The sequence below is a fragment of the Eleginops maclovinus genome, chromosome 8, assembly GCF_036324505.1.
Source record: "Eleginops maclovinus isolate JMC-PN-2008 ecotype Puerto Natales chromosome 8, JC_Emac_rtc_rv5, whole genome shotgun sequence".
In the NCBI taxonomy this organism is placed as follows: Eukaryota; Metazoa; Chordata; class Actinopteri; order Perciformes; family Eleginopidae; genus Eleginops; species Eleginops maclovinus.
In genome coordinates, this window is record NC_086356.1 from 9,992,319 (window position 1) to 10,017,553 (window position 25,235).

Below are 25,235 nucleotides of genomic sequence, written 5' to 3' on the forward strand. Positions count from 1 at the left end.
TTGCTTTCAGCTGATGCGCTGCAGCTCAAACTTGCTTGGGTAATGTCAAGTGATGCATTGCAATACTGAGAAAACAACACAGACAAAAAATAAATAAAACGAAAAGAAATGCTGGAAAGTTCCAGTGCTTATTCAGGCAAAGCGCAACAACCCCCTATAAAAAGTAAACATGCGCAGGACATTGTTTTTTATTTTTACAGTTATTCTCTTTTTGTACGTTTATCCTCATTAGTTGTCTTTACAGTCAAACATTAGATATGGAGCTTCCAGTTAATTTTTGTTTGACATGACTTAAAAAGTGACATTATTGTAAGAATGAAAAGGATCATCACTATTTGGCCTACTGGTTTTTTAATTAGCAAAAGTGAAGAGATAAAAACACTATTAATGTTGTATATAACAAAAAGCCAGGAATTAAATGATTCATTGGTATTCAATAAATAAACAAAATAATTTTAAAAAATGTCATATACCTCACAGACAAACATCATACATAGTGATATGATGTACTTTATTTCATACATTGTGTAACTAAATGCTGGCATCTCTAACTCCTTGTACTGAATGCCAATGCAAACAAACATGGGGGCAAACAAATGAAGGTGCAAATGAAGCATTATGCAGTATTTATTTTTCTTTCAGCATGCAGGCGTGCTTGCACAAATACCCAGATATATTAAATCTTAAAACCCACAAATCAAAAATGCACTGAAATTATACAGTATACATTTTCCATTCACAAACAGATGGGATAAATCACATTATGTTCCATGGTGTTTTTTGTATAGATTCTGAAGATAATTGAACTATCCATGTTCAGGGGAGTTTAGATTATCATCTGTGGTTATAGAAGTGAAGTTGAAACCTTACACCTTATATTGACACCTTAACCATTACATTTTCTATGAAACTCATTTATACATTTCATTTTCAACACACAATTTTCCCATTTAGTGAAATGCCATGGTTTTTCTCCTCTATAATGGTTTCTCTGTTTGGTGGTTCTCTAAGGAAACAGCTAACTGAGGTGTTTCCCTACATTTCCCTCATCCAGAAGTCAGCAAACTATTACATAAGTTGTTCAGTGCACCTTTCAAGAGCTGTGGAGAGCAATTATTTATAATAACTTTAATAAGCTCTGAGAGGCAATAAGGATTTTAAAGGAAATATCTGGACAACTTATGTCATACCAACACTTATTACCCACCACATTTGAAGGGGAATTACTCTTAGGAAAATACAGTAAAAGATGGTTTATAAATAGGTTTAAGTACAGTTTTTTGTATGAAACTCCTCTATTTTATATTCCTAGGTCTTATTTTCATCTTATTACCATTTGGGGAAAAACATGAAAATAAGATTTGTGTGTAAGAACAACATTTATCTCAAATGATTTGTTGTATAGACAGATTTCAGAGAGAATGCCGGCAACAGGAAGAGATATATTGGATGTGACTTTGGGACAATGCAATTACATGCACAACATATTCAAACTCTAAGCACCAGACTAAGGGAATTTGATTCAGAGCTGTATAAAAAATTACAACATTGGTTTCTCACTGTTGTTAATTTTAGACATAAAGAAACAACTCTGCCGACGTCTGGTTCATCTCAGTATTCTAGCTCTGACAAAATATTTCCCCATCAAGAGTCACCACCTGTACACCCTTGACTTTTTGAGAAAAAACAACACACAGAGAAAGTTTTGGCCGACCAACTAAACAAACTAGACCGGTCCGAGCTTGCTGTGTGACACGAACACAACAGGTTCACTTGCTCGCTCCCAGCCCCCGGCTCTGTTTACATTCTGCTGGCAGGGAGATCTGGAAGTGTTTGGCTAGGCTCTGCGCTCACTGGGAACTATCAGACAATTCACATTTTAAACTATTTTGATATCAGCTCTGTGGAGAGTTGCTGTTTCCCTGAGAACATGACTTGCCTCTGGGCTCTGGGGCCTGTTGCACCGCCAGACGAATAAACAGAGGGGGGGGGAAGAGAGGCTGAGCAAGAGACGAGGCGATGGGAAGAGAGCAAGAGAGTGTGGTCCTTAACTTGAACAGTAAAAACAAATATGTTGAAAAATATATAATGACAAAAATGTCATGATACCGAGTATGAATACATTGTCATGTAGAATGAACTCTGTGTTGAAAGACTCTTCGTAAGTTATTGGCTCCTGGGTGGAAATAACAGAGATATACTATAAATAGAAAAGTACAAAGAGTATATTTTAAACAGATGAAAATGGTTGTACTGTATTTGCTGCAGTGAGCTCCAGTTTTCTGGTCACCCATCTTATGCTGAGGTTAAAGGTGGTGGAGTTAGAGGGGGAAACCTTCAGCCAGTGTTAATTAGGTGAGTAGTTAAGTTTCGCCCAGCTCAGCGCCTCAAGCTCTGTGTGTGTGTGTGTGTGTGTGTGTGTGTGTGTGTGTGTGTGTGTGTGTGTGTGTGTGTGTGTGTGTGTGTGGTGTGTGGTGTGTGTGTCAGTGAGGAACATTAAATAATAAATATATGTTTCAGCCATTGTTGATTGGTTAATACTTTACATGTTATACTTGTTGGGAAATGTGGAGATATGCAAGCATTGGATTTGAGTAATATTGTTTTTTATCTTTGGTACAGTTTTGAAAGTTGTTTGTATTTCCATATCCTGGCACTACATTGCAGAGGGAAATGTTATAATTCACCACTGCATCGATTCGACAGCTATCTCTGTGTCTATCTATGTAAGTGTCTTTTCAGATTAAGCTTTTCTTCCTTACTTCATTTAATCATTCAATGCTATACTTAACTTAAATGAAACAAAGATTGACAGAATATTGACAAATGAACTAGTTTTAAGACTTGTAGCATAGGATAACTTGCAATATTGTCACTTATAAAACTAAAATCCTGGCAGTCTTGCCCTGAAAGCGCTATTAAAGCTGACACATGCATTACTAATTTCTAATCAACTGCAGCACTCACTTAACTTGGGATTTACAGTATAGACTGTAATCCCCTGTGACAGTCTCGACCAAAATCACTTTTCGGTGTTGTATTGTCCATTTATTGTGCATCCATTTGCGCATGTGAGTGTGCATGCATATATGTCTAATGCGAGCACTTAAAGCAACCTTGTGGCCAATCAACAGGCCTGTAGCGTCTCCGCCTCAGGTTCGAATTACCTATTAGCCAAATGTGTTTATTCAGTGTTTAGTCACTATTACCCTCAGTATGATCCCTGCTCTAAAGGGCTAATGGCTGAATATTTTTCCCCCCAGCCCGATTTCAACGTAAAATAATTGATCTCATATGAGAGCAACTGGCACGCGTTTCCTCTTGTTTTCCTAAAGAGGTGATATCATGTGGTCAGTCTGCTTGTTCCTCACTGAGATATGGTGATTGCTTCTGGTGCTAAAGAAAGGAATGAAAGAAAGCAAAGGAGAGATGTTTGAAAGGTCAATGTAGTTCTCAGTGAGGCGCTGCAGCATTAAATCACACATGGAATAATTTGGTGTTATCGCTCTAAGAACTGCCTTCCTGAAACAAAGCCAAAAACAGAACATGATTTCTTTTACAAGCTGTGTTTAAAATGCTCTGCCATTACATCAGCAGGAAATTGTCCCTTATCAAAAACTATGCACTATACCTCTTCTGGAGATAAGAATACAGCGGAACAGATTTATGTTGTTGTTATCTTTGATTTTACACAGATTTAAATGGAGGCTTAAGAGATCTTAGCGTTCCCTTTTCTTTTAATCTTACTTTTGGTTTGTAAAGCATTGTCTCTCTTTAGACATTTACATTACATATTTAGCTGGAATAAATATGAATTCAGCGTTTTCAATTGTTATGTCTTTAAATCAGTCCTGGCTATGCTAGTGGATATTTTACCCTGTATTGTTGCAAGTGAATGATCAAAATTGATTTGCACTTTGCTCAGCTTTATTGACATAATTTGTGTGTGCTAAATCCTTTAGTCCTTATATATCTACATAAGCAATTTACTTACAGTGCCACAGGAAGTTGTGTGGTTTATTCAATGTTTGCCTCCCATGAAACACAACCCTGAATGTGTGTGTGCTAGACAGATAAAGGTGCATATGTAGGTGTGCCTGTGCCGCATATGTGTATGTGTGTGTGTGTGTGTGTGTGTGTGTGTGTGTGTGTGTGTGTGTGTGTGTGTGTGTGTGTGTGTGTGTGTGTCCTATATGTTACATTTACCTAAACTGCTGCTCTCTCTTTTTCCTGCTTCATTTTGACAAATTTGCGTTTCCAGGAAGCCTCTGAGGTCAGCGCCGCATCTGTTGCTACTTAGGTCCAAGATGCAGTCATGAACACACACACACACACACACACACACACACACACACACACACACACACACACACACACACACACACACACACACACACACACACACACACACACACACACACACACACACACACACACACACATGCATGGTGCAGGAGCTGCTTTGTATAAGTTTCTGAAGAACTGAGACCCAATCAGACATGAAGGCGTGTTTAAAGTTTCCAAAATGACTTTAAGAGGAGTCCAGGTCTAGACCTCCAGATTGAACAGGGAGGTTAAGAGGTGTGTGTTAAGTAAACAGATTATTATTTTTTAGGGTCTTTATATATACTTTCAGCATTATAAGCAATCATCAAGTTAAATGCAATGAAATAATGCTACGGTAATTCAATTTATCTTAGACATCAGATATTTTCTTAAAGCTGATCTTTTGACAGTCAATAAAAGCTTTACATGACTTCATGCTGTCTTATCTCCTTAGCATGTGTATGTTTCTTCTTTGTATATCAGATTACTGACATGCAGACAGTGCATTTTCTCAGAGGTTCTGCCAAAGTGAACAGAACACCTGGATAGTTGTATTGACTGGATTGGTCCGGCCAAAGCCGTCCACTGCATCAGCCCTTTAATCTGAAGTGTTTCACCCTGTCAGTTTTCATTCCCTTTCAGTCATGTCTCTTCACCCAAAACCACGTTCATGACCAAGCATGGCTTGATCCCATCAAAGTGATGCTTCGGGATACCTCAGCAAAACCCTCAGATACTTCAGCGATACCGCAGCGATGGAAGCAGAGAAGAAGAAGCCCATTCTGCTCTCACGATATCTGGATCGAGGAGACACTGAGGAATGAGACAAGCCAGACATCTAGAAAATACAGTAACTGTAACTAAAAGGGGTTCTGTTGTTGGTTTGGTCTGAGGCCACAGGAACCGGGCTTCACAGCCAAGTCCCTGAGCAGAACCGACGTGACCTCAGCGGGTTAAAGAGAACCCAGAACCGCAGATCGCAGACCTCTGTCTCGGTATGCAGAGGGGTCTGGATTCAAGTTTGTTTTTTTACCTTTAGGTCATGAAGAGAAGCAAGGATGAGCTTAAACATTCTTAAATTGAGTATTTTTGCTCGCTCATTCAACACAAAACAGAATGCAATGCACTATTTATCACCTGTGGACACAGAACTACAGAATTTGAATAATTTGACTCAATACCACATACGCAATCCTGTTGCTTTAATACTCACCAGTGCACATATTCCACGGCTGAAAATGGTCTACAAATGGACTATTTGTTCTTGTTCAAGTAAAGATTATTAAAGCTACAGTGCTCATTAATTATCTGACTAATGAGTAAATGTATCTGCGACAAAAAGGAGTTGCCCCATTTAGTGCTTACTGTCCCATATTGGTTTTTAGGAACCGACTGGGACTGACTGGTTGTGTATTTGCATACATTTAAGGATAGACAAACATTCAGCTTGAATTGATTGTAAATCACTCACTGCAACCACTAAAAGTCTTGGAGCATAGGGTCATAAAAAATAGTCTGATAGAATACGAGACTTGCCATGGACAGGCAGACAGGTACACACACAATCATGCACACACACTGACTGAATGCCTGATCTCCAGACAGGCCTTGGCAGAGAAAAATATAACGTGTTTATAAATCAACAGGCTACAGGCTGTTGTGTGTCTTTCACAGGTGGTATCGATCTTCTCATCTAACTCTTGGCAAGAAAATGTCAAACTATACTGAAAATAATGACCTTTGTTTTTCTTATTTTTAAAGGAAATGAAAACTGGAAAGAACTGCTTCTTTCCACCAGCTGCCATGCCCAAAGTCAACCTTTTAGTAGCTAGTGCTGCGCTGAGCAGTGAGTATTGCTGAGCTGAGGAGATGTTAAGATGTTAAGACTCTCCCCCGCAGGGTGATGGACTCTCCGTGGCCTGCTGTGTTAACAGGACGGACCTGTTAGAGGAGCGAGGACCACCCCAATGCAGCTTCCCTCAATAAAACTCAACCAGATGTGTAACGAAGGCCGTGTATGCGTGATGATGGTGTGTGTACGTGTGAGTGTAATCATTCTCACCTGTGTTGCAGTGTGTGCTGATACAACCCCCTGTTTGGAGGTTAATAGATGCAACCCAGCAATACCCCTCTCCACCAAGTCTGCCTCTCTCCCCTTTTTGACTCCCTCCCTCTCATTCAATTCTGTACATCACCTCCTCTCTTTCTTTGGTCCAACATTTTCTTTTTCTATTTGTGTTCTCTTCCCCCTCCGGGCCTACATGCGGAATTAATTTTCATATTCCCTTTCCATAATTTCTCCCCAAATCCTCCCCCTTAACTGACAGCCACCAACCCCGCTTCACCTCCTGCACCTCCTCCCCCGCTCCATCCCCTCATCCCTACCTTACAGCTGTTGTTTTGGATTAGTCAAATAGCTCCTGTCAGATCCAGTGATCCCTCTCCTTTGCCACCCACAGAGCTGCGCTCCACACTCCACTCACTCACACTTTCTGTTTCCCCCTCACTCTCTCTCTGTTGTGCATGTGCACCCAAACCTTATTGACGTCTCTGACAGGTGCGTGTCAAGGTGTCTCCGTCGGCAGGGCCGTGAGGTTGCCGTGGTTTCAGAGGGCTCCAAAGGCTTTCTTTCCTTTCAGGTCTAGCAAGGCGCAACGGTGCTGGCGTACCGCTCACACCTCTCAGAACAAATTCCCAGAGTTACCTTCCCCTGGAATTCACCTTACCTTTCAACTGCTCCCTTCTTCTTCTTGGGCTCGAGTAGTCTTTATTATTTTTTGTGGAATTTTGACAGCTGCAGGTCTGGTCAGCCATGCTGGGCGAGACAGACTGACACTGAAAAGGGTTTTGACACGATGATGGCAAGTGTAATAGTGTTATTTCAGTCATTTGGAGAAAGGGAGTTACTGTGTGTGTGTGTGTGTGTGTGTGTGTGTGTGTGTGTGTGTGTGTGTGTGTGTGTGTGTGTGTGTGTGTGTGTGTGTGTGTGTGTGTGTGTGTGTGTGTGTGTGTGTGTGTGTGTGTGTGTGTGTGTGTGTGTGTCTGTGTGTGTGTGTCTGTGTGTGCGTGTGTCTGTGTGTCTGTGTGTCTGTGTGTCTGTGTGTCTGTGTGTGTCAAAGAGAGAGTCCAGTTGCAGTAGCAGAGTAAAGATATGCATCGGAGCAGAATGGGTAGAGGTGCTACATGATAATTTGACAGTGACAGGACGAATAAACGATGTTGTTTCAGGTTTTACAGAAATAGGTTGCTTTAAATTTTGAGCTTCAGTGATACAGTATATGGGTGTGGTGAAAAGACAACAAAGGAGTAGCTGTAACAGTTATGAATGAGTGGCAGGAATCTGACTCCTCATGACCTTAAAACATCTACATTTTGCTGTACGGTTGATTTAACATTTCTGTATTTATGAATTTGTATCCAAATCATCAGAAGTACAAAAAGACTATGGAGAAGAAAATCTCTGGGGCTTTACTTTCGTTGCGTTAAGCTAATGCTACCATCACAATGACAATGCTAACATACTGATGTTTAGCAGTTATCATGTTAGCATGGCAGCCTGCTCATGTTTGCTAATTAGCACAACAAAGTAAAGCTGAGGCTAATGTCTAACATCATTACATCACAATTTTAGATGAAAAGTTAAAGGTTACCAGCAGTTTTTACAATTCTTCCTGAATGTCTGTAGCAAATGTCATACTTTACTCAAAACCACAAATCCACAAACTGATGCAGCTAGAGGAATAGTTGTGTAGGATAAACCCTCTGGGGACCATGACTGAACCCTTTGTCATGGTAATCAACCCAAAATCTTATACTATATCTCTGCCTGGACCAGAGTGGTGGACTGACCAACCAGCAAGATTGGATCATTTTTTTCTCAAAGTGTTTAGTCAAATCTTCTTTTAATTAGAGTACTGTCTGCTTTGTCTCAGTCTTGACATATCGATTATGGTAGCTGTCAGCTCTTTCTGACCGTGTAAATAATGTATCAATCACACACATACAGTAGATTGATGTGGTGGCTTTAATCAGTTAAATAGCTATGTGCCAATTTAAAGTGTGTCTATCCACTTAGCAGTACCTATTATAAAGCCATCAGAGCCTTACACAATTGATGAATGTGTGGGTTGTGCATGTGTGAGAAAAATATCCAAGGTTTTCTTTCCAAAAATCTTCAAATGAATGCATATTAGACCACAAAACTAACTTCATCCAAAAGTTTGTCCTATGTTTTTATGCATGTACATCTTTAACTTAAGCTCTTCGAAACAACTCAGCTTAAACTCACAGCTGGCCAAACTCTCTGTTAGCAAAGATATGAGTTTTTTTTAAACAACATCTTACCTCCTCTTTTTCCTCTTCCTCTTCCTCTTTCGCCTCCTCCTTGGGCCTCTTCTCTCCATCCTGGTGTTTTCTCTCCATCAGCCCCCTCTTGCCCTTAGTTCTCCTTCAGCTAAGGACAAGATCTGACCTCCTCCTCTACTCACAGGCTTCCTCTGCAAGACAATGGCAGGGCAAAGGAGCTGTGTGTCCAGAGGTGTGTGAGCATACAGTATGTATATCTTTTATTTTTTATCTGTGTCGCATTTGTATATTTTTATGTGTGTTGTTTTTAAATTATATGGATTATCGTATGTCCATTTAGATTTATGATGCAGGAAACAGCAACTATGTCACTGTAAAACAATAGAAGATTCACAGTGCTACTGCAAAACAGACACACACACACACACACACACACACACACACACACACACACACACACACACACACACACACACACACACACACACACACACACACACACACACACACACACACACACACACACACAAACACACACACATTTTTTTGTGCAGTAACTACTCTTGAGACCCCTTTGCTTCTTCCACAAGAAACTCCCTTCCTGCTGCAATGCTGGCCCACACACACACACACACACACACACACACACACACACACACACACACACACACACACACACACACACACACACACACACACACACACACACACACACACACACATCCCCTGGGCTCACTCAAAAGTCATCAGGTTAAACCTTCAACAGTTGTGCATCCTCTTTTAAAAAATAAGCGTAAAACTAAATAAGAAATAAAGCTGGAGGGAAGCAGCACAGACAGGACACATGAAATGAAATGGGAAGTCTTGTATATCCACGTATGAGCTGTCATTTATATATTTTTGAAAATATGGCTGTGTGGAGGAAGAGAAAAGTGTAACGTGTGTTTCACCCTCATGTAATGTTCTTTCCTGCTTCGATAAATTATCTCATATGCAGTCCTACACTGCTATCAAGCTGGAAATCACTGCATTATTGTTGCAAGGAAAATGATAGATTGCCAGTGTTAGCTTATAGCCTGCCCACTGTGTGTAATCTTCATGAGACAATAGCCCTGAGTGGCAGTGTTCACTTATAGAGGAATAATAAGCTTTCTTTCATGTAACCCCTTCCCCCTTCTGTTTGGTTGGAAGGGCTGAAGGCCCACTTGAGACAGGCAGAGATGTCAAAGCCACCGTCCTCTCCCCCCTGTGAATGCACACAGTCAACCCGAGATAAAGGTGATATAAAATACATGAGATTATGATGGTTCCATTGAGCTTTTCCTCCAATTCTCTTTCAGAATGCAGTAACAGTCAATCACCTGCATAAAAAAACCCTAAATATAGGGTTTAAGACTTGTTACACGACTACCCGCAGGCTTGTAATTGAAACTTTTCCATTCTGTTTTTTTCAAATGCTTTGGCTGCCGAAGGGAGATTGGCAGCTCTGAGTGGCCAGCAGATGAAGCGGCTGGCGCGTTAATGAATAGAACGCTGATTGCAGGATCCCCAAGATGCAAATTACCGTGCCTGCCACCCCTGACGACCGGCAATTACCGGGCCGCCGCGGCGGACGCCTCGTGCATATTCATCGCACCCGCTGGGCATATTGATCAACAACTTACTTCAAGCAAGAAGAACTGAAATGTAACATGTCGCTCAGTCAATGCTAAAAAAAGACTCTTCATTTTCCCTTTGTCAAAATTGAAACAGTTAAATCAAGCAGGACAAGCCCTTTAACTAAGGAAGGAGCATTAATTTTAATCAGGCTAACGTATATGCTAATTGCTAATATGTCACATTGCAGGAACGAAGTGACAAAACATGTCATTCATTCGAAAATAATCTTAATTCAACTATTAGGCTAATTCCTGCTTGTACTTTAACTAATTAACTACACTTAAAGTTCACTGCCCCCAATAATGACCGGCAGCTTTTTGTTCAGCACAAAATAAGAAGAAAAAACTTCAATATAACCTTTTTCTAAATGTACTTCGCACCACATATGCTCCATCGTGATCAATTCGGTTTAAATTAGTTAAAACATGAATCAGATGTCTTTAAATCAGAATTATTTCATAGGTGTTCTATGTTCTACTATATTAAAGCAATTTTCCGGTTTTATGCTGCTAATAAGCACGTACACAAAAGGCACTGGCAACTGACTTTTCTTGATTTAGTTCAATTTTTGTCCATTAAACTTGTATTTTGGAGATCAAACTTTTTTTTATGGAGAAATGCCTGAAAAACACACACACACACACACACACACACACACACACACACACACACACACACACACACACACACACACACACACACACACACACACACTGAACCACAGTCCAGACTTCAGAACATGGAATATGAATATGAAAGGGCTTCTTTCAACAACAACGGAAAAACAAGAGTGCTGCCAGAGCTTAATGGGACCAAATGATGGAAAGCTGAGCAACATTGGATTTTGAGCTCTCTCCCTCAAAACAAACATCCAATGATCACATTAGCGATGGATCAGAGCTGTGCCATTATTGTCTTGTGTGTCTTGTCTGGTTTGTTGTCACTTTAGAACAAAGGATTTGAGATGACAGAAACTTCATTTATGGAGAGTTACATTTTCTCAATTTTTTATATTTTCTTTCAACGCCAATTTTTTGTTTTGTTTACTGGCCAAAGAAAAATGATCTAAAAGATCATTGATGCCCACATTATATTTAGCATTCTTAAAACTGAATAAACCAAGAAAAAAAGCTTCTTTTTTTTTTCAAGGATATGGTGGTTTTGCTATCCACAATACATTTTTAGTCCATCATAATGCAGTGAAAAAAATGTGTCAAAGTAAAAGCCTGGAAATACCGTCATCAGACTTCGATTCAAACATTTCTTAATCCTAATTGGTGCAGATAAACATATAACATCCCCTTATTTTGGTATGTTTTCTACCAACTTCAAACCAGTAATAAAAACATAACAGCACCCATTTGAAAATCTAAAAAGAGTGGCTTTATAAGATTCTGTAACATGGTACAAACGGTAACAAATGTACTTAATAAGGCAGTATCTGTGTTATTGTACTAGGGGACATTTCCACACAAGGTCATTCAAATCAACAAAACCAGGTTACAGTAAGGCTACTTGACACTGGAGTCTCAGCAGTTTAAACGCTCACAGTGGGAGTGTGAGGCAACTACTGCTGAAGTGCCATCTAGCAAGGCACCAACTCACACAACTTTTACAATGGCTCAGCTATCAACAGGACTGTAGTTTCACCACTAAGCAGCTCCCAATGGTGCTGCACTCACTCTGTCTGCAGCTGCTTCCCTGGGCCGTGGACAGGATAAGAGTGTGCTCTTTGTGATGTTTCTTAAATAACACACTCTCTTTCACACACACAGACCTCTTTCCCTTTCAACTTTTCATACACTCACCAGCTATGCATATAGATTCATATCTTAAATATTACCAACCCTTCTGATAATAATGTCCGCACACATACTGAGCAGTCTGACGTGTTTCCGACACACAAAAGCAACCTGCAGTCATAAAGAGGGGGAGGAAAAAAAAGTACAGTCGAAGTATAAAGGAAAAGAAAGAGCGAGGGCAGGTGCTGACCTCCAGAGCTGCTAACATATGTTGTTATCGGTGTGTAATTTCTCCGCTGCAGATTTTTATCTCCTTATCAGAGAATGGCTGGTATACTGACGTCCGCCCATCAAACGGTGACTCAGGCCCCAAATTGCATCAATCAGGGTCTGGAGTAGAGCGGTGCTTTGAGTTCCTTAAATTGGTGGGATGACAAATCCACTTCAAATTGTTACCTTAGATTTAAACTTTTGATGGGAAACTGTGGGAAACGAAGCAGAGAGAGCAGAAACAGCAGAAATACTGTTTAACAATGGATTGGGGGAAATAGTTGACACCATGGCTTGTGTGAATTGACAGCAAGATTATCCTGTCTGTGTGTCAGTCTCTGTGTGTGTGTGTGTGTGTGTGTGTGTGTGTGTGTGTGTGTGTGTGTGTGTGTGTGTGTGTGTGTGTGTGTGTGTGTGTGTGTGTTTGTGTGTGTGTGTGTGTGTGTGTGTGTGTGTGTGTGTGTGTGTGTGTGTGTGTGTGTGTGTGTGTGTGTGTTTGTGTGTGTGTGTGTGTGTGTGTGTGTGTGTCTGTCTGTCTGTCTGTCTGTCTGTCTGTCTGTCTGTCTGTCTGTCTGTCTGTCTGTCTGTCTGTCTGTCTGTCTGTCTGTCTGTCTGTCTGTCCGTCTGTCCGTCTGTCTGTCTGTCTGTCAGCCAACATCAAAAGCCACGCAAGTCCTGCCAGCAACCAATTTGTAACAGGAAGCAATCACTTCAGGAGCAAAATGACTATTGAGATGCGTCAGTCATGTTCGTGGCCAGAGCAGCAAGAATGTTGCACAGCACATTTCAAAAAGTCCTTTTCTCACGACCAAAATAACAAAAAAAATCCACAGGAGTTCTGGTGTTTTACATGCTTTTATAGTTTAATATCTAGTGCGTAATCAAAGTGATGACCTGCCCTGGGTGTCTCGATCATCACAATGTCAGCAGTCCTCTCTGCCCATGTGCGCATTTTGCTGCCATGGTCACATGATCGCTTGTGACAGGGGTCATGAAGGGTCAAGTGGGGTCATGAGTAGTATCCTGACATCCTGCAAGTCTAATCACCTGTTTATTTTTTTAACAACCAAACTCTGATCCACACCTACAGAAAAAGAGAGAGCGAAAAGAAAGAGAGAGTGCGAAAGTGACAGTAAGACGAGTGGTGGATTTAGGTTCATGATTGATCTCATGCAGGGGATGTATATCTTGCTGCAAAAACGCCACTCTTGTAACAAATCTACAGTACTATATTTTAAAGTCTAACCGAGATATCAAAGTTATAAAAGATACCTTAAATCTGTTAAGAATTAAATATGGATTTAGGGAAGTGTGCAGAAAATGATGCAAATATTTCTATTTGACGAAACGGTGCAGCTACTAAGATATATGACTATATAACACATTTTTAAAGCGCTTTATCACATGGAACATTCTATTTAGGCAGTCTGTTGGGTTAAGAAGAGTGAAGCTGGCACTAAACTGTATAGTATAGCTTGTTGCTGCCCTCTTTTGGGAAGTATTGGTAGACTAATGCTTTGTTGTACACCGCACTTGTAATGACCACTCTCCACCACAGAGAGGCGATATATTACTGATTTAAGAAGGACGTGGGCTGATGGGATATGCACATCAGGCACTGACAACGATTTGAACCAAGTGAGAATTGCAATAATGAAATACAATGATTTGTATTAGTTTTACTTGTTTTATCTCAGTGCATTAAGAAACCTACTTTAATTATGTTCTTGTTGCACCCCAGTCCCGTGAATAGGGTCATGTTTTTCACGTTTCCAAGTTGTTTCCTGTTATTTTGGTACTAATCTCTTTCAGAAACTGCGTTCCCGCTTTCCCACCTGTGTGATAAATTGCCTCGTGCTGATTAGTCTCACCTGTACCTCATTACCTTCATGAGTATTTATTCAGTGTGCGCCCCTTTGTCTGTAGAAGCTCGTCTTCTGTTTTATAAAGCCTTCCATATTCACTTTTCTGAGTTTCTTACAGTGGTAGGACCATAAACCTGCATCAACTGTGTTAAGAGCTTTATTGGTGAAAAGTCAAACCTTTACCTGTGACTGAGTTGTGCGTTTGAATCGTCGTTCTGCTGTTTGCCAATGCTGCATGATAGAGCTGCCCATGTCCATCACTGTTTAGGATGTTACCAGTAAGATCAGTATCTTCCTCTAAAGACAGTTAGATGTAGCCTAAATCTTGAATGATTTACTATCAATTATTAAGATCTTGGATTTTTTGATATTATGTTCTATATATGCTGCACATTGTATTTATTTATTTTTTATTTCCTGCTCCTTGACTTTTTTGGTGTGCAGCAGTCTTGGCAATCTACTAAAGCCACAGATCACAATTTTTCTTAAAGTCCTTGTGCAAATATGTAACAGCATTTAAAAAAGAAAAGAAAATGTGACTGCATGATATCTTAATGCAGTTTTATCTCGTAAAAAACAATGTAATGATACACCAAAACAGAGTAATAAACTAATATAGGCCTAATAACAAGAAAGCCATATGCTTTTTTGCTAAAAAAAAAAAAACAAACAAAAAAAACAAAAGAACAACTAGTAGGAACTAAATGCAGAATGTTTGTAAATGCAAATAAAAACATTTGCAAGACAGAGAGACACAAGGACTATCCTGAAATTTGACTACAATAATATGTGGGATGTACATTTTTCACCCAGAACGTTTTTATTATATCACACACACCTCTATGCTTCTGTCAGACTTTGCATGGACATAGTTCAAAGAGTTATAGTTACAGGATGCAACTACAGCAGCAGTCCTTCTCTGTGGGCTGTGTAAGCATGAGAGTATGTGTAGTAAGTAAATATTGAAAACAGCGCGGTCTGTTGGTCTTCACGTGTATGTGTGTAAAGAGTAAATATTTGAGACTTTCGTTTTACAACTTTCTTCTCTGTAGTTTAAACGTAGCTTAATATTTAAAGCTACATCTTTTACAACCATGAATAATTTGTTTCATTTGAGTGTACAATGTTCTCTATATTTAACATATTTTGTGTCTGCATGTAACACTATGAGGTTACACCATGTTTGCTTCAAAGCCCTTCTGCCAGCAGGTTTTCTTTCTCTGTGAGCGACTTGTTGAATATTTTATCTCCAACAGGTAGGAGGTTTCAGGTTGCAGAGAGACTGACTGCGGGACAGGAGTAGAGAAATCTGCGGGCAAGACTTCAAACTGTAAATGCATGGTGATGATAATGAGACATTTAATATCACAGATACAAAAGAAGGCATGCTTTCTATTGTGATCAGTGATGCTGAGAGGTGGAAGCTGAATACTAGCACCATCACTGACTGATATCTGTCAAGAGGAAATGTGTTTTTTAGTATTCAGAACCGCACTACTTTATATTCAACAGGTGCAGACCAACAGATACACTTTTAATATAACCACAATAGTTAACTTAATAAATGCAGAAACTGTTGTATCTCAAAAATACAAACTTTAATCGTTACATTTAATTTTCTTAATGAAACGAACAAATATTTTGTAACTGCCTTCTCATAAACTACACACAAAGTCAGCCTGGAGTATCTTGGTTAATTGCACCTTAATAGAAGGCATTCCAAATGGAAATGTTTGTTTTATTGCAAGATTTATCTACCTTTCTGAAGACCTTAACTAAACACACCTCCAGTTCTAACTCCTCCCATTTCCTCTACACCTGCATATAAGCTCACCTGTAGCATCCGCAGCACATATCCTCCACTTTTCCCCGGCTTCTATCTGAACAAAACCCTGGTGAGTAAAATACTTTTTTAGAAATGATTATTTTTTATATATTGATTTAAATAATAATATAAAGAACATATCAATTGTATATCTCAATCAAAATTATAACTAAAAGGAAACATTTCTACCACTTCAAGCAAATTGATCTTATCTATATGTTCAATTTTATTCAGCAGTTGTCAACAGAACTATTTGTCAGCTAATGACAAGATGAGTTAGGAAAGAAAAATGAAATGAAAGTCCATTTCCTGATGAACAAAGTGTCCTTGTGAAACTGGAATTCGCTCTGAATATTTCGCCGATAATTTTCCCAAGCTCTATCTTTCATCTGAACAAGGACTGTCTGTCTCCTGCTGGCTTCTTTGTAGTGTTGTGGGAACGGTGTTGCAAGGATCAAGTGACAGAGAGACAGAGAGGTTCCCTTGACCGCTAATCTAGAGAAACACACGCACACACAGAGACATGCAAAGACACACAGACAAAGACACACTGTCTATGTTTGACATTTATACATCAACTAGTGACACTTTAAGTCCAGGAAGTAATGTGAACACCTGTTGAACTCACTGTCAAATGAGGTTGATAAGAAACCATTAGGTATTTAAAAAACAAAAGGTTTCAATCCGAACACAACATAACTCTCAGAATATTTTATATTTTGCCACATTTTATAACATTCAACCACATCACCAGGAGCCTTTAGGAGGGCTTCTATTTCTTTCGAGCATCTTTTCATCTCCTCTTTTTTTTTCCTGTTTTTATAAATCATCCATTAGCCTCTTCTTGAATATAAAATGCACCTTATTATCATAGTAATGAAACTATATGAGTGCATTCTCAGTCTTGGTAAGAGGCTCTCCTTTGACCGAGGGTTGAACTGTGCTCATTTACATTTTGATTTTACACTGACTTGAGCTGAAGTTGCATTTGAATGGATATGAGACAGACATACTGAAGTGGCTCTGACCGTAAAGACAGTAATCTCTTCGATGCAGATGGATCTTTTGAAAAGCCACTAGATGGCCGTAGATATACTTGTTGAAAGTCTCCTTCCATCATTTTCAGTGGCCTTCAATATAAGCCCCTACTTGTATTTAAGTCTAGCCAAATGCTAGAATAAAACGCATTTGCTTAAGGGCCAAACAAGAGCTTTTCTTCAGCCAGATCTCATGTTACATTAGATTTGAATGGCTGCAACAGGTTAAACTGTCATTTGGAGTTTGTATTTTCCTTATGATGTGTAATTTGAACATCCATCCACTCTCTATAAAGAGAGATGAGTTCTTTGCAGCTATGATGGATGTTGCATGTGAAATTGTACTCTTGTTCTGATTATGCCTTTATGTCTTGCCTCAATTTTGTCTTTACAAGCACCCCAACATTTCTGTGTGATGTTCTTTCGTCCTGACAGCAACTCGTCATGGCCTCCAGCATGTCAGTGAGGAGCTTCTCTATGGGCCGTCAGCCTTCCTTTTCCAGTCGCTCTCTGATGGATACTGGCCGTGCTCGCTCCCGTGCTTCTGTGTCTTTCGCTGCAGCCAGCCCTCTGAGCCGCTCTGCCTCTATCGGCCAGGATCTCAACGGGCCGATCAGCCTGCAGCTTAATGGCGTACACGGCAACAGCAACAACGACAAGGAAGCCATGCAGAGTCTCAACAACCGTCTGGCTAACTACCTGGACAAGGTCTGATACATAACCCATTACCTGCACTGTTAAGCTGTTGTTCAGCCGCCAAATGGGAAATGGTTGCATCTTTGTCTGTCAGCATGCACACAAGGAAAGATGCTAGCAGCAAACTGAAATACGGAAATCATTAAATTGCGTCTTTTTCTCTTTGTCTTCGCCAAGGTCCGTTCCCTGGAGCACTCCAATGCAGATCTGGAGACAAAGATCAAGCAGATGATGCTGGACCGCATCCCCAAAGGTCATGACCTTGATTCCATGATGGCCCAAGCTCATGCTGTTGAGCAGGAGGTAGGCATGATAGGACAGGCAAGACAAATCGAACATTTTATAATAAAGATGCTAGGCCCGTAGAGGTTATTTAGACCGGCAGTCAGATGTGATTTTTTCTGTCAATGAACATGCCTCAAGGTTATGGTGTCATTGGTTATTTTACATAGACAAAACATTTACGCAATCATGGACACATGCGGCAAGTTTTGGCAGAAGCTGCATCAGTAGATTCCTCAGAGGCAGTATTTCACCTGATCTTTGCGTTAACTTGTAAACCTCAGCGAAGTTAATAATTATTTATGCTTGTTTTGACCAAGTTACAGTTTAATGAAAGTGGAATGTTTTACCCTTTTTGGACAACGATAAAAATGTTCTTTTGGTATTTTTACTTTGGTACTGTCACAGCCAGAATACTTAATTCAGTAACATAATATTTGAAGCACTTCTGAGTGAAGATTGACATAAAGGAAAGATGCTCCCGGCTATTGAACATTGTTTCCCCATGTTCATATCTGCCAGGTGAGGAAGAGGACCTTGGAGAATGCACGTCTAATGTTAGAGATCGATAATGCTAAACTGGCTGCAGATGACTTCAGAATCAAGTGAGTGACTCTTAAAAACAGCCTGAAACTATTTATCTTTATTTTTATCTGGCCTATGGAGCCCTTTAGATTTAGATTCAATTGTTTGATTTACTCTTTACTACCTGTGCAGCATGGTAGCAACAAATATACCAGGCTGCATAGAAATGTTTGGGTATTGTATTTAATGAATACAAAGAGGATGAAAATCAATACAAATAAAATAGAAAATACTTGTTAAATGTCAATTAATAAGTTACTTGCTATTACCATTGAAAAGAAAGTAAATTGACTACAACTTTTTGGTTTCTGTACTTTTCTTTATCTGAAATTAACCAGGTGGGAGACTGAGCTGGTGATGTGTCAGTCTGTGGAGCGAGACTGTGTTGCTCTGAAAAAGGCCAAGACTGACCACGAGCAGATCATCGCCTCTCTAAGAGGAGATCTGGACAGCCTGAAAGAAGAGCTGTACTTCCTCAAGAAAAACCACGAAGAAGTGAGTCTGTTCTAACTCTATCTGTTTGGACTCACTTCTTAACTTCTTCGCCAACATTTGTGCTGTATGCAAGTCTTTTAACACGCTCTTTATCACATTAACTTCTCCATTACTCCACATTTGCCTCATCTCATTTTCATTTTGGCCCTCTCTCTTATTCTCCAACCTGCCCTCGCAAACAACAAGTTGTTTGATATCAGGCTGACCCAGTTTAGTGGACTCAAGAGGTTTTATTTAGAGCTTAAGCGCACAGATATGTGGAGGGAGGGGGTAGGAAAGAAAGAGGTGGTCCTCTGGTTACTACGGATAAAAGGAGCAGGTAGATCTGGTTTCACAGACCTCCTGTCTCTGCACAATCAGCTGATCTCTGTCATCCTCTGGGGGGATAAGAAGATAAAATAACTTACCCCCCCTCACCAAGAGAAGGATCGATCTCCTACTAACAGAAACAGGATGTGAATAAAAATGCACAGATCCAATTCATGACCTCATGCAGATATTTGGAAACTAAATGAGACAGGATTATTTGGGCTGTTAATCATGAAATATATAAAGCAGATGTATCCTGCATGTGTACCACCCTTGTTTACTTCATTTATTGTTTGGCTGAATTGACAACATGTGAAGGTTCGTACCATGTCCAAAAGTTTAATGTGGACTGTTAGTGCTTCTTTGTCTCTCAGCTTTTTGTTGAAAATATAGACTTTCCCCCCAACTACATACAAAAGTAGCATCCCTGGGGGTGAGCAGGGGAACTAGATCTCATCACATCTCTCGTGCACCCCTTCCTAAGCAAGGATTCAATTACTGTGCAAGTATTTAAACGTCATTCTTTAACAGAGCCTAGAAAATGGTCTATATGTAAGATAGCAAGAACATTGGATTCACATCATTTTAAAGCATGTGTGACACGTCACAATGCCACAAATGACAAAGAAGTGAGAGTGAAAGAGATCTAGAGAATATGTATGAATAGAGTTTAGTGTGTGTGAAGTAAGGTGAGCTCTACCCAATCAAATATTGATGGAGAGCATCTAAATAATAAAGATGTCCTCACATCCTCTATGCCAACATGTGGTGTAGAATTTACAAACCAATTGCTGCTCCCATTTGTCACCTGTGCATTAACACATATGGGACTTTATTTTGAGATGACACAACGCAAACATTATGTTTATTTTTTACTTATAGCAAAAGTGAACATATGCATACTGTGATGAAGCATTAAGAATCTAAGTCTTGACTCCCTCCTACTGCAGGAACTGGAGCAGATGAAGTCCCGTATTGCCAGAGATGAAGTGAATGTGGAGGTCGACTCAGCCAGCGGGCCTGAGCTCGGCACCATTCTGTCTGGCCTGCGCTCCCAGTATGAGGGGATTGTCAAGAAGAACAAGGACCAAACGGAGCAGTGGTACCTCAAGAAGGTGAGTAGAAAAGTGGAATTTTTGTTCAATTTAATATAAGGGAAAATGCACAACATGCGCTCTAAGAGGCCAAGGGGAAGTCTTCGTATGTCCAACCAAAAATTAAACACCCAAAAGCAGCAATCCCTCACCTGTGGGAAGCTTGAGCAGGAAAATATTTGACAACTTTTTTACAGTTGATAGCACAATGTATTTCATGTGCGTGTGTATTCTGGTGTTTTTGTGTCCTGACAAGCTGGAGACGGTGCAGAACGAGGTGAAGGAGAGCAACGAGGCCCTGAGAGGAGCCCAAGGCGAGCTGATGGAGAGGCAGCGCTTCCTGCAGAACCTGGAAGTGGAGCTTGAGAGTCTGCACAAACAGGTGAGCTGCTACACCTGAGGACAGAAGTTGCAATAGGAGCAACATATCCAAAGAACACACACAAGAAACATAGGAAGATGACTTTATTCTATATACAGTGTGTGTGTGTGTGTGTGTGTGTGTGTGTGTGTGTGTGTGTGTGTGTGTGTGTGTGTGTGTGTGTGTGTGTGTGTGTGTGTGTGTGTGTGTGTGTGTGTGTGTGTGTTTCTACATTTGGAGCTGTGCAAACACCCCAACTGAGATTTTAAAACATTGTTATGTGTGTTAATTTCGCACAGAGCTGTAATTAGTTAGGGCATTCTGTTTAACAAAGGCCAGATTTAGAAGGGATTTCAAATACCAACGCAGAAAATCCTTACACAAGTTCAGATTCTGTCTCACTTGGACCAGTTCTTTATATCACTGTCTGACAAAAATCATTAGATTTCTTTCTTGACTAAACCTGTGTTGACAGTCAACATGTTATCCCACGCTGATAAGTCATTCTACAATAAAGCAAGTTCAGTGGTTTAAGTGTATGGGGGTGAGTTTCTGTGGCAAAACAGGTAATCATGTCTGCACAGCGAGTGTTTGTTTTGGATGCCAAGGCCTTGTCAGCTCAGGTTTTTGTTGATGGTGGTTTGGGAAGTAATTTCAGAATCAGAAGACACTGAGGTTTGATTTCAACTGTCTGGCAGACACTCTAATGAAATGTGAGGAGGTTGAAAAGCCAAATTTAGGAATAATTTTGGGCATTTCCCTGGTCACCATTTAACTTTGCTAAACTGATATGATGATGGGCAACCCAATTGTAATATTAGACCCAGGAATGTGGAAAAGGAAGATTAGCCATTATTATTATTATTATTATTATTATTATTATTATTATTATTATTATTATTATTATTATTAATTATATTTTTTTACTCAGATAGCAGCACTGGAAGGTAACCTGGGTGAGACAGGTCAGAAGTACTCGAGTGAGATGGAGCGGCTGCAGGCCACTCTGAGCCAGCATGAGGACGACCTCTCCCAGCTCAGGCTGGACATGCAGCGCACCAAGACCGACTATGAGCAGCTCCTCCGCATCAAACAGAACCTGGAGATGGAGATCGCTACCTACAGGCGCCTCCTGGAGGGAGAGGAGACGTAAGTTTCACCGGGAACACATCAGTTCACTACAGACAGCAACCAGTTAGTCTAGTTTAGCATAAAAGCTGGAAGCAGGGGGTAATCCCTAGCTTTGCCCTTTATGAAGTACCCCTGTGAAAACAACATTTACCAATTTGTAAATTAGTTTTTGACCAGATTTAATAAATATAATTTCATTAGGGATCTTTAGAGAAACTGGTAAGTAGAATTTGTTACGTTGGACAAAGGCAGGTTAGCTGTTCCTCTCCAGTTTCCAGTCTTCATGCCAAGCTAAGCTAACTAGCCTCATAGCGCCATACTGTAGAGTGGTTCCCATCTAAGTACTAGGAAAAGTGTTTTTCCCAAAATGCACAGCTATTCCTTTGAAATGTAAATGCAGTTTTTAAGTAAATTTACACCTGATTATTCTGACATGTACAATTTCTGCCCCTCAGTATCAAGGAAGTCCCTCCGCCACCAAAAAGTGAGTACTTGGCCTCTGATTCTTACTGATAAAATAAAAATGTGAAGCCACAACTTGTATTTTAGAACAACATCCAAGCACGATATTTGAAAGAAAGCCAGTAGCACACCAAAGAGTAAAGCACTGCTCATTCGCTCATTTATTTGCAATCTATCACAACCTGAAAGAAACACCAGGGATTTAACGAGTGACTAAAGCTGTGATAATAAAGGAGATAAGTAGAGCAAACATAACATTCATTCACACGCACAAGCGGCCCAGGAATAATGTATGTTTCATGAACCTCAACACAATGCAAACAACACTTAACAGCTCAGCTCCTATAGCAACAAATGTGAGTGTGAAAACATTTATAGCAATTGTGTAACTGTTGTATGCTAATCTCACTGACTCACGCTGCTGGATTAACAAACTGCAAGGGGTTGTGGTTATGTTCACCATCTGAAGACCAAAGACAACACAGCATCATTCACTGTGACACCTTTAAGATTCCTTCGTGAGACAGGATACTTAAGCATTTAAAGCTGTTTTTTCAAACTGTGTTTTAAGTGAAAAATGCACGTGGCCTTCTAACTGTAGATGTCGTAACATGACATGTTCTTTAGCTAGTTCCTAAGAATAGAAGTTCAGTGTGAAACACATACAATTACATCAGGAGAAACATTTTTTACAGAGTGATCGATGAATCAACCTAAATGAAAGAGCAGTATGAGTCCAAATGTTATTTTGCCTTCTCATTTCCATGTTGTCTCTTCTCTCCCCACCTTCTCTCACCATATCGTTTCATATTTTCTCTCACTTGATCTCATCTTCTAACTAATTATAATTGTATTGTTTTTTCTTTCCACTTAATCTCATATCATCGATCCTTTCTTCTCATCTTGGATTATAGCAGTCTACTTCCTCTCCTGTGTAAATCAAATTTAAAACGTTTCTCATATTACTGTCTGTCATCTCAATCAGTTTATTTTCTCTCTTCTTCCATGTCATCCCTTTTCATGTCATTCCATTTGATCTCATCCCATCTCATCTCTGTCTGTGCAGGGGAGCCTGACGTTCGCACCAGGAAAATTGTGAAGGTGGTGACTCAGACGATGATCAATGGCAAAGTGGTAGACGAGTCCAGCGAGGTGGAACAGATCGAAGAGACCAAGAAATAAAAAAAGAGGAGAGAGGATACAAGTAAAAAGAATAAATAAAGATAACAAAAAGAGAGCGGGAGACATGTTTCTGAATATTTTAAAAGAGCTGCAAGAAAAGAGGGAATTTTTGGGGGTATTGCTCGACAACAAATGTTTTTTTTTTTTTTTCGATAATGGTTTTTCCAAAGTTGACTTGTCAGTGACACTGATGAAAATGCCACAATATATCCAGTACTGCTGTAGTTATGCATGCTATACCATTTTAGAATATAAGTGCTTTTTTGTTTCTGTGAGAGCAACCAACTAACCATGTTCACGCTGTTTTACTAAAACCTGATGTGTACTTTAACGGGATATTTATTACTTAGTGTGGACGTGTTTACTTTAGTAGAAATACATTCCTTTCCTGCTTTGACAAGACTATCATTCAAATGTTTTTATGTTTGTATTCAGTCTAAATAAAGTTGTAATCCATGTCATGTTTACCTTTTTCTATGCTCATGCCACAGGATAAACATGTTGTGGCTTTTGTACTGAAATTGACAAATGCTCTGAAGTGGGCTTGGTTCTTGCGCTATTGTGATGTTACTGCAACCTGATGTACGTGGAAGTTTCATTAAAGCATTTTAACTTTAACTCATGCAATGCTTTGAACAGGACTAATACCCTTGTCCCAGGACTGTAGCACATCTGTGCATTGATCATAATCATTGTAAGATTCAACCTATAAAACCATACTCACTGGATGAGAGGTCGCACTATCACTTTTGTATGTGTGAGAAAACAAAAAGCAGACTTTAAATTTGTAAAATTAGATCCATACAATTTTTAGCAAAGAAAAACAATTGTTGGAGTTCCTCTGATACATCTTATATATCATTTTTGTGGGGGAAGATAAAAGTAGATAGAGTAGTAAAAGCAAATAACATATAATTAGGACTGTTGGGGTGATTTGATTGAAACCACAGTTGTTATGAGGTTGGACACATCTGTTATCATTGAGGTTAGGTGTGAAGCAATGTCTCTATATAGCAGCCAGAAAACGTACTCAATGTTTCATCAAGACCACTCCTCTAATGATGGTGCTACAGGGCGAAATTACTATGATGAGACAGAGTTGCGCAATAGAAATCCCCTGTGGCTGGCAATACATGTGTTGGGTCATACAAAGCAACCTGAATGACACCTCGTAGTCTTAATGTTTCTTTTTTGTGTACGCTGGTTTTTCAATCTGCTCTACTTTTAAAGACTCTATTATTCTCTAATGATCCCTGAGCAACTCCTGCAAACACACACTTTGTCATGAAATAAAAACTGCACTGTGACTTTCATCAACCCTATAATGTAGGGTCACAACCTTTTGGGTCAGGGGTCACCATGCTCTAAAAGGGATCATGAACAAAAGTCACAAAGGAAGAAAACCTGAATGACCTGTTGAATGAAGATATGTCTCAGTGATGAGGTGAACATATAAAGTACAATTACATGAAACTTCATCCAAGGACAAATCTACATTCATCTGCAACCACAATAATTGTTATGAATTACCATTTTTAGGTTGTTCAAGCTCATCATACAGATGAAAACAGCAAAACAATTGCACATATTTACTGCTTCACCTCTGCCA

The 25,235-nt window shown here is 39.8% G+C and overlaps 1 protein-coding gene and 1 long non-coding RNA gene across 2 annotated transcripts; both read left to right on the plus strand.

Moving 5' to 3' along the window:
* Positions 1 to 8,748: 8,748 nt before the first annotated feature.
* On the plus strand, positions 8,749 to 10,820 carry LOC134868951 (uncharacterized). Its single transcript, XR_010166352.1, has 3 exons — positions 8,749 to 8,878; positions 9,823 to 9,909; positions 10,104 to 10,820. It is a non-coding gene; the product is annotated as an uncharacterized LOC134868951 (long non-coding RNA).
* A 5,182-nt stretch (positions 10,821 to 16,002) lies between these two features.
* On the plus strand, positions 16,003 to 24,087 carry si:ch211-243g18.2 (uncharacterized protein LOC559906 homolog). Its single transcript, XM_063888888.1, has 10 exons — positions 16,003 to 16,062; positions 17,465 to 17,737; positions 17,903 to 18,028; positions 18,530 to 18,612; positions 18,931 to 19,087; positions 20,347 to 20,511; positions 20,747 to 20,872; positions 21,783 to 22,000; positions 22,438 to 22,466; positions 23,511 to 24,087. The coding sequence occupies exons 2-10, from the start codon at positions 17,474 to 17,476 to the stop codon at positions 23,624 to 23,626; spliced, it is 1,284 nt and encodes a 427-aa protein (XP_063744958.1). The 5' UTR covers positions 16,003 to 16,062; positions 17,465 to 17,473; the 3' UTR covers positions 23,627 to 24,087.
* The last annotated feature ends 1,148 nt before the right edge of the window (positions 24,088 to 25,235 follow it).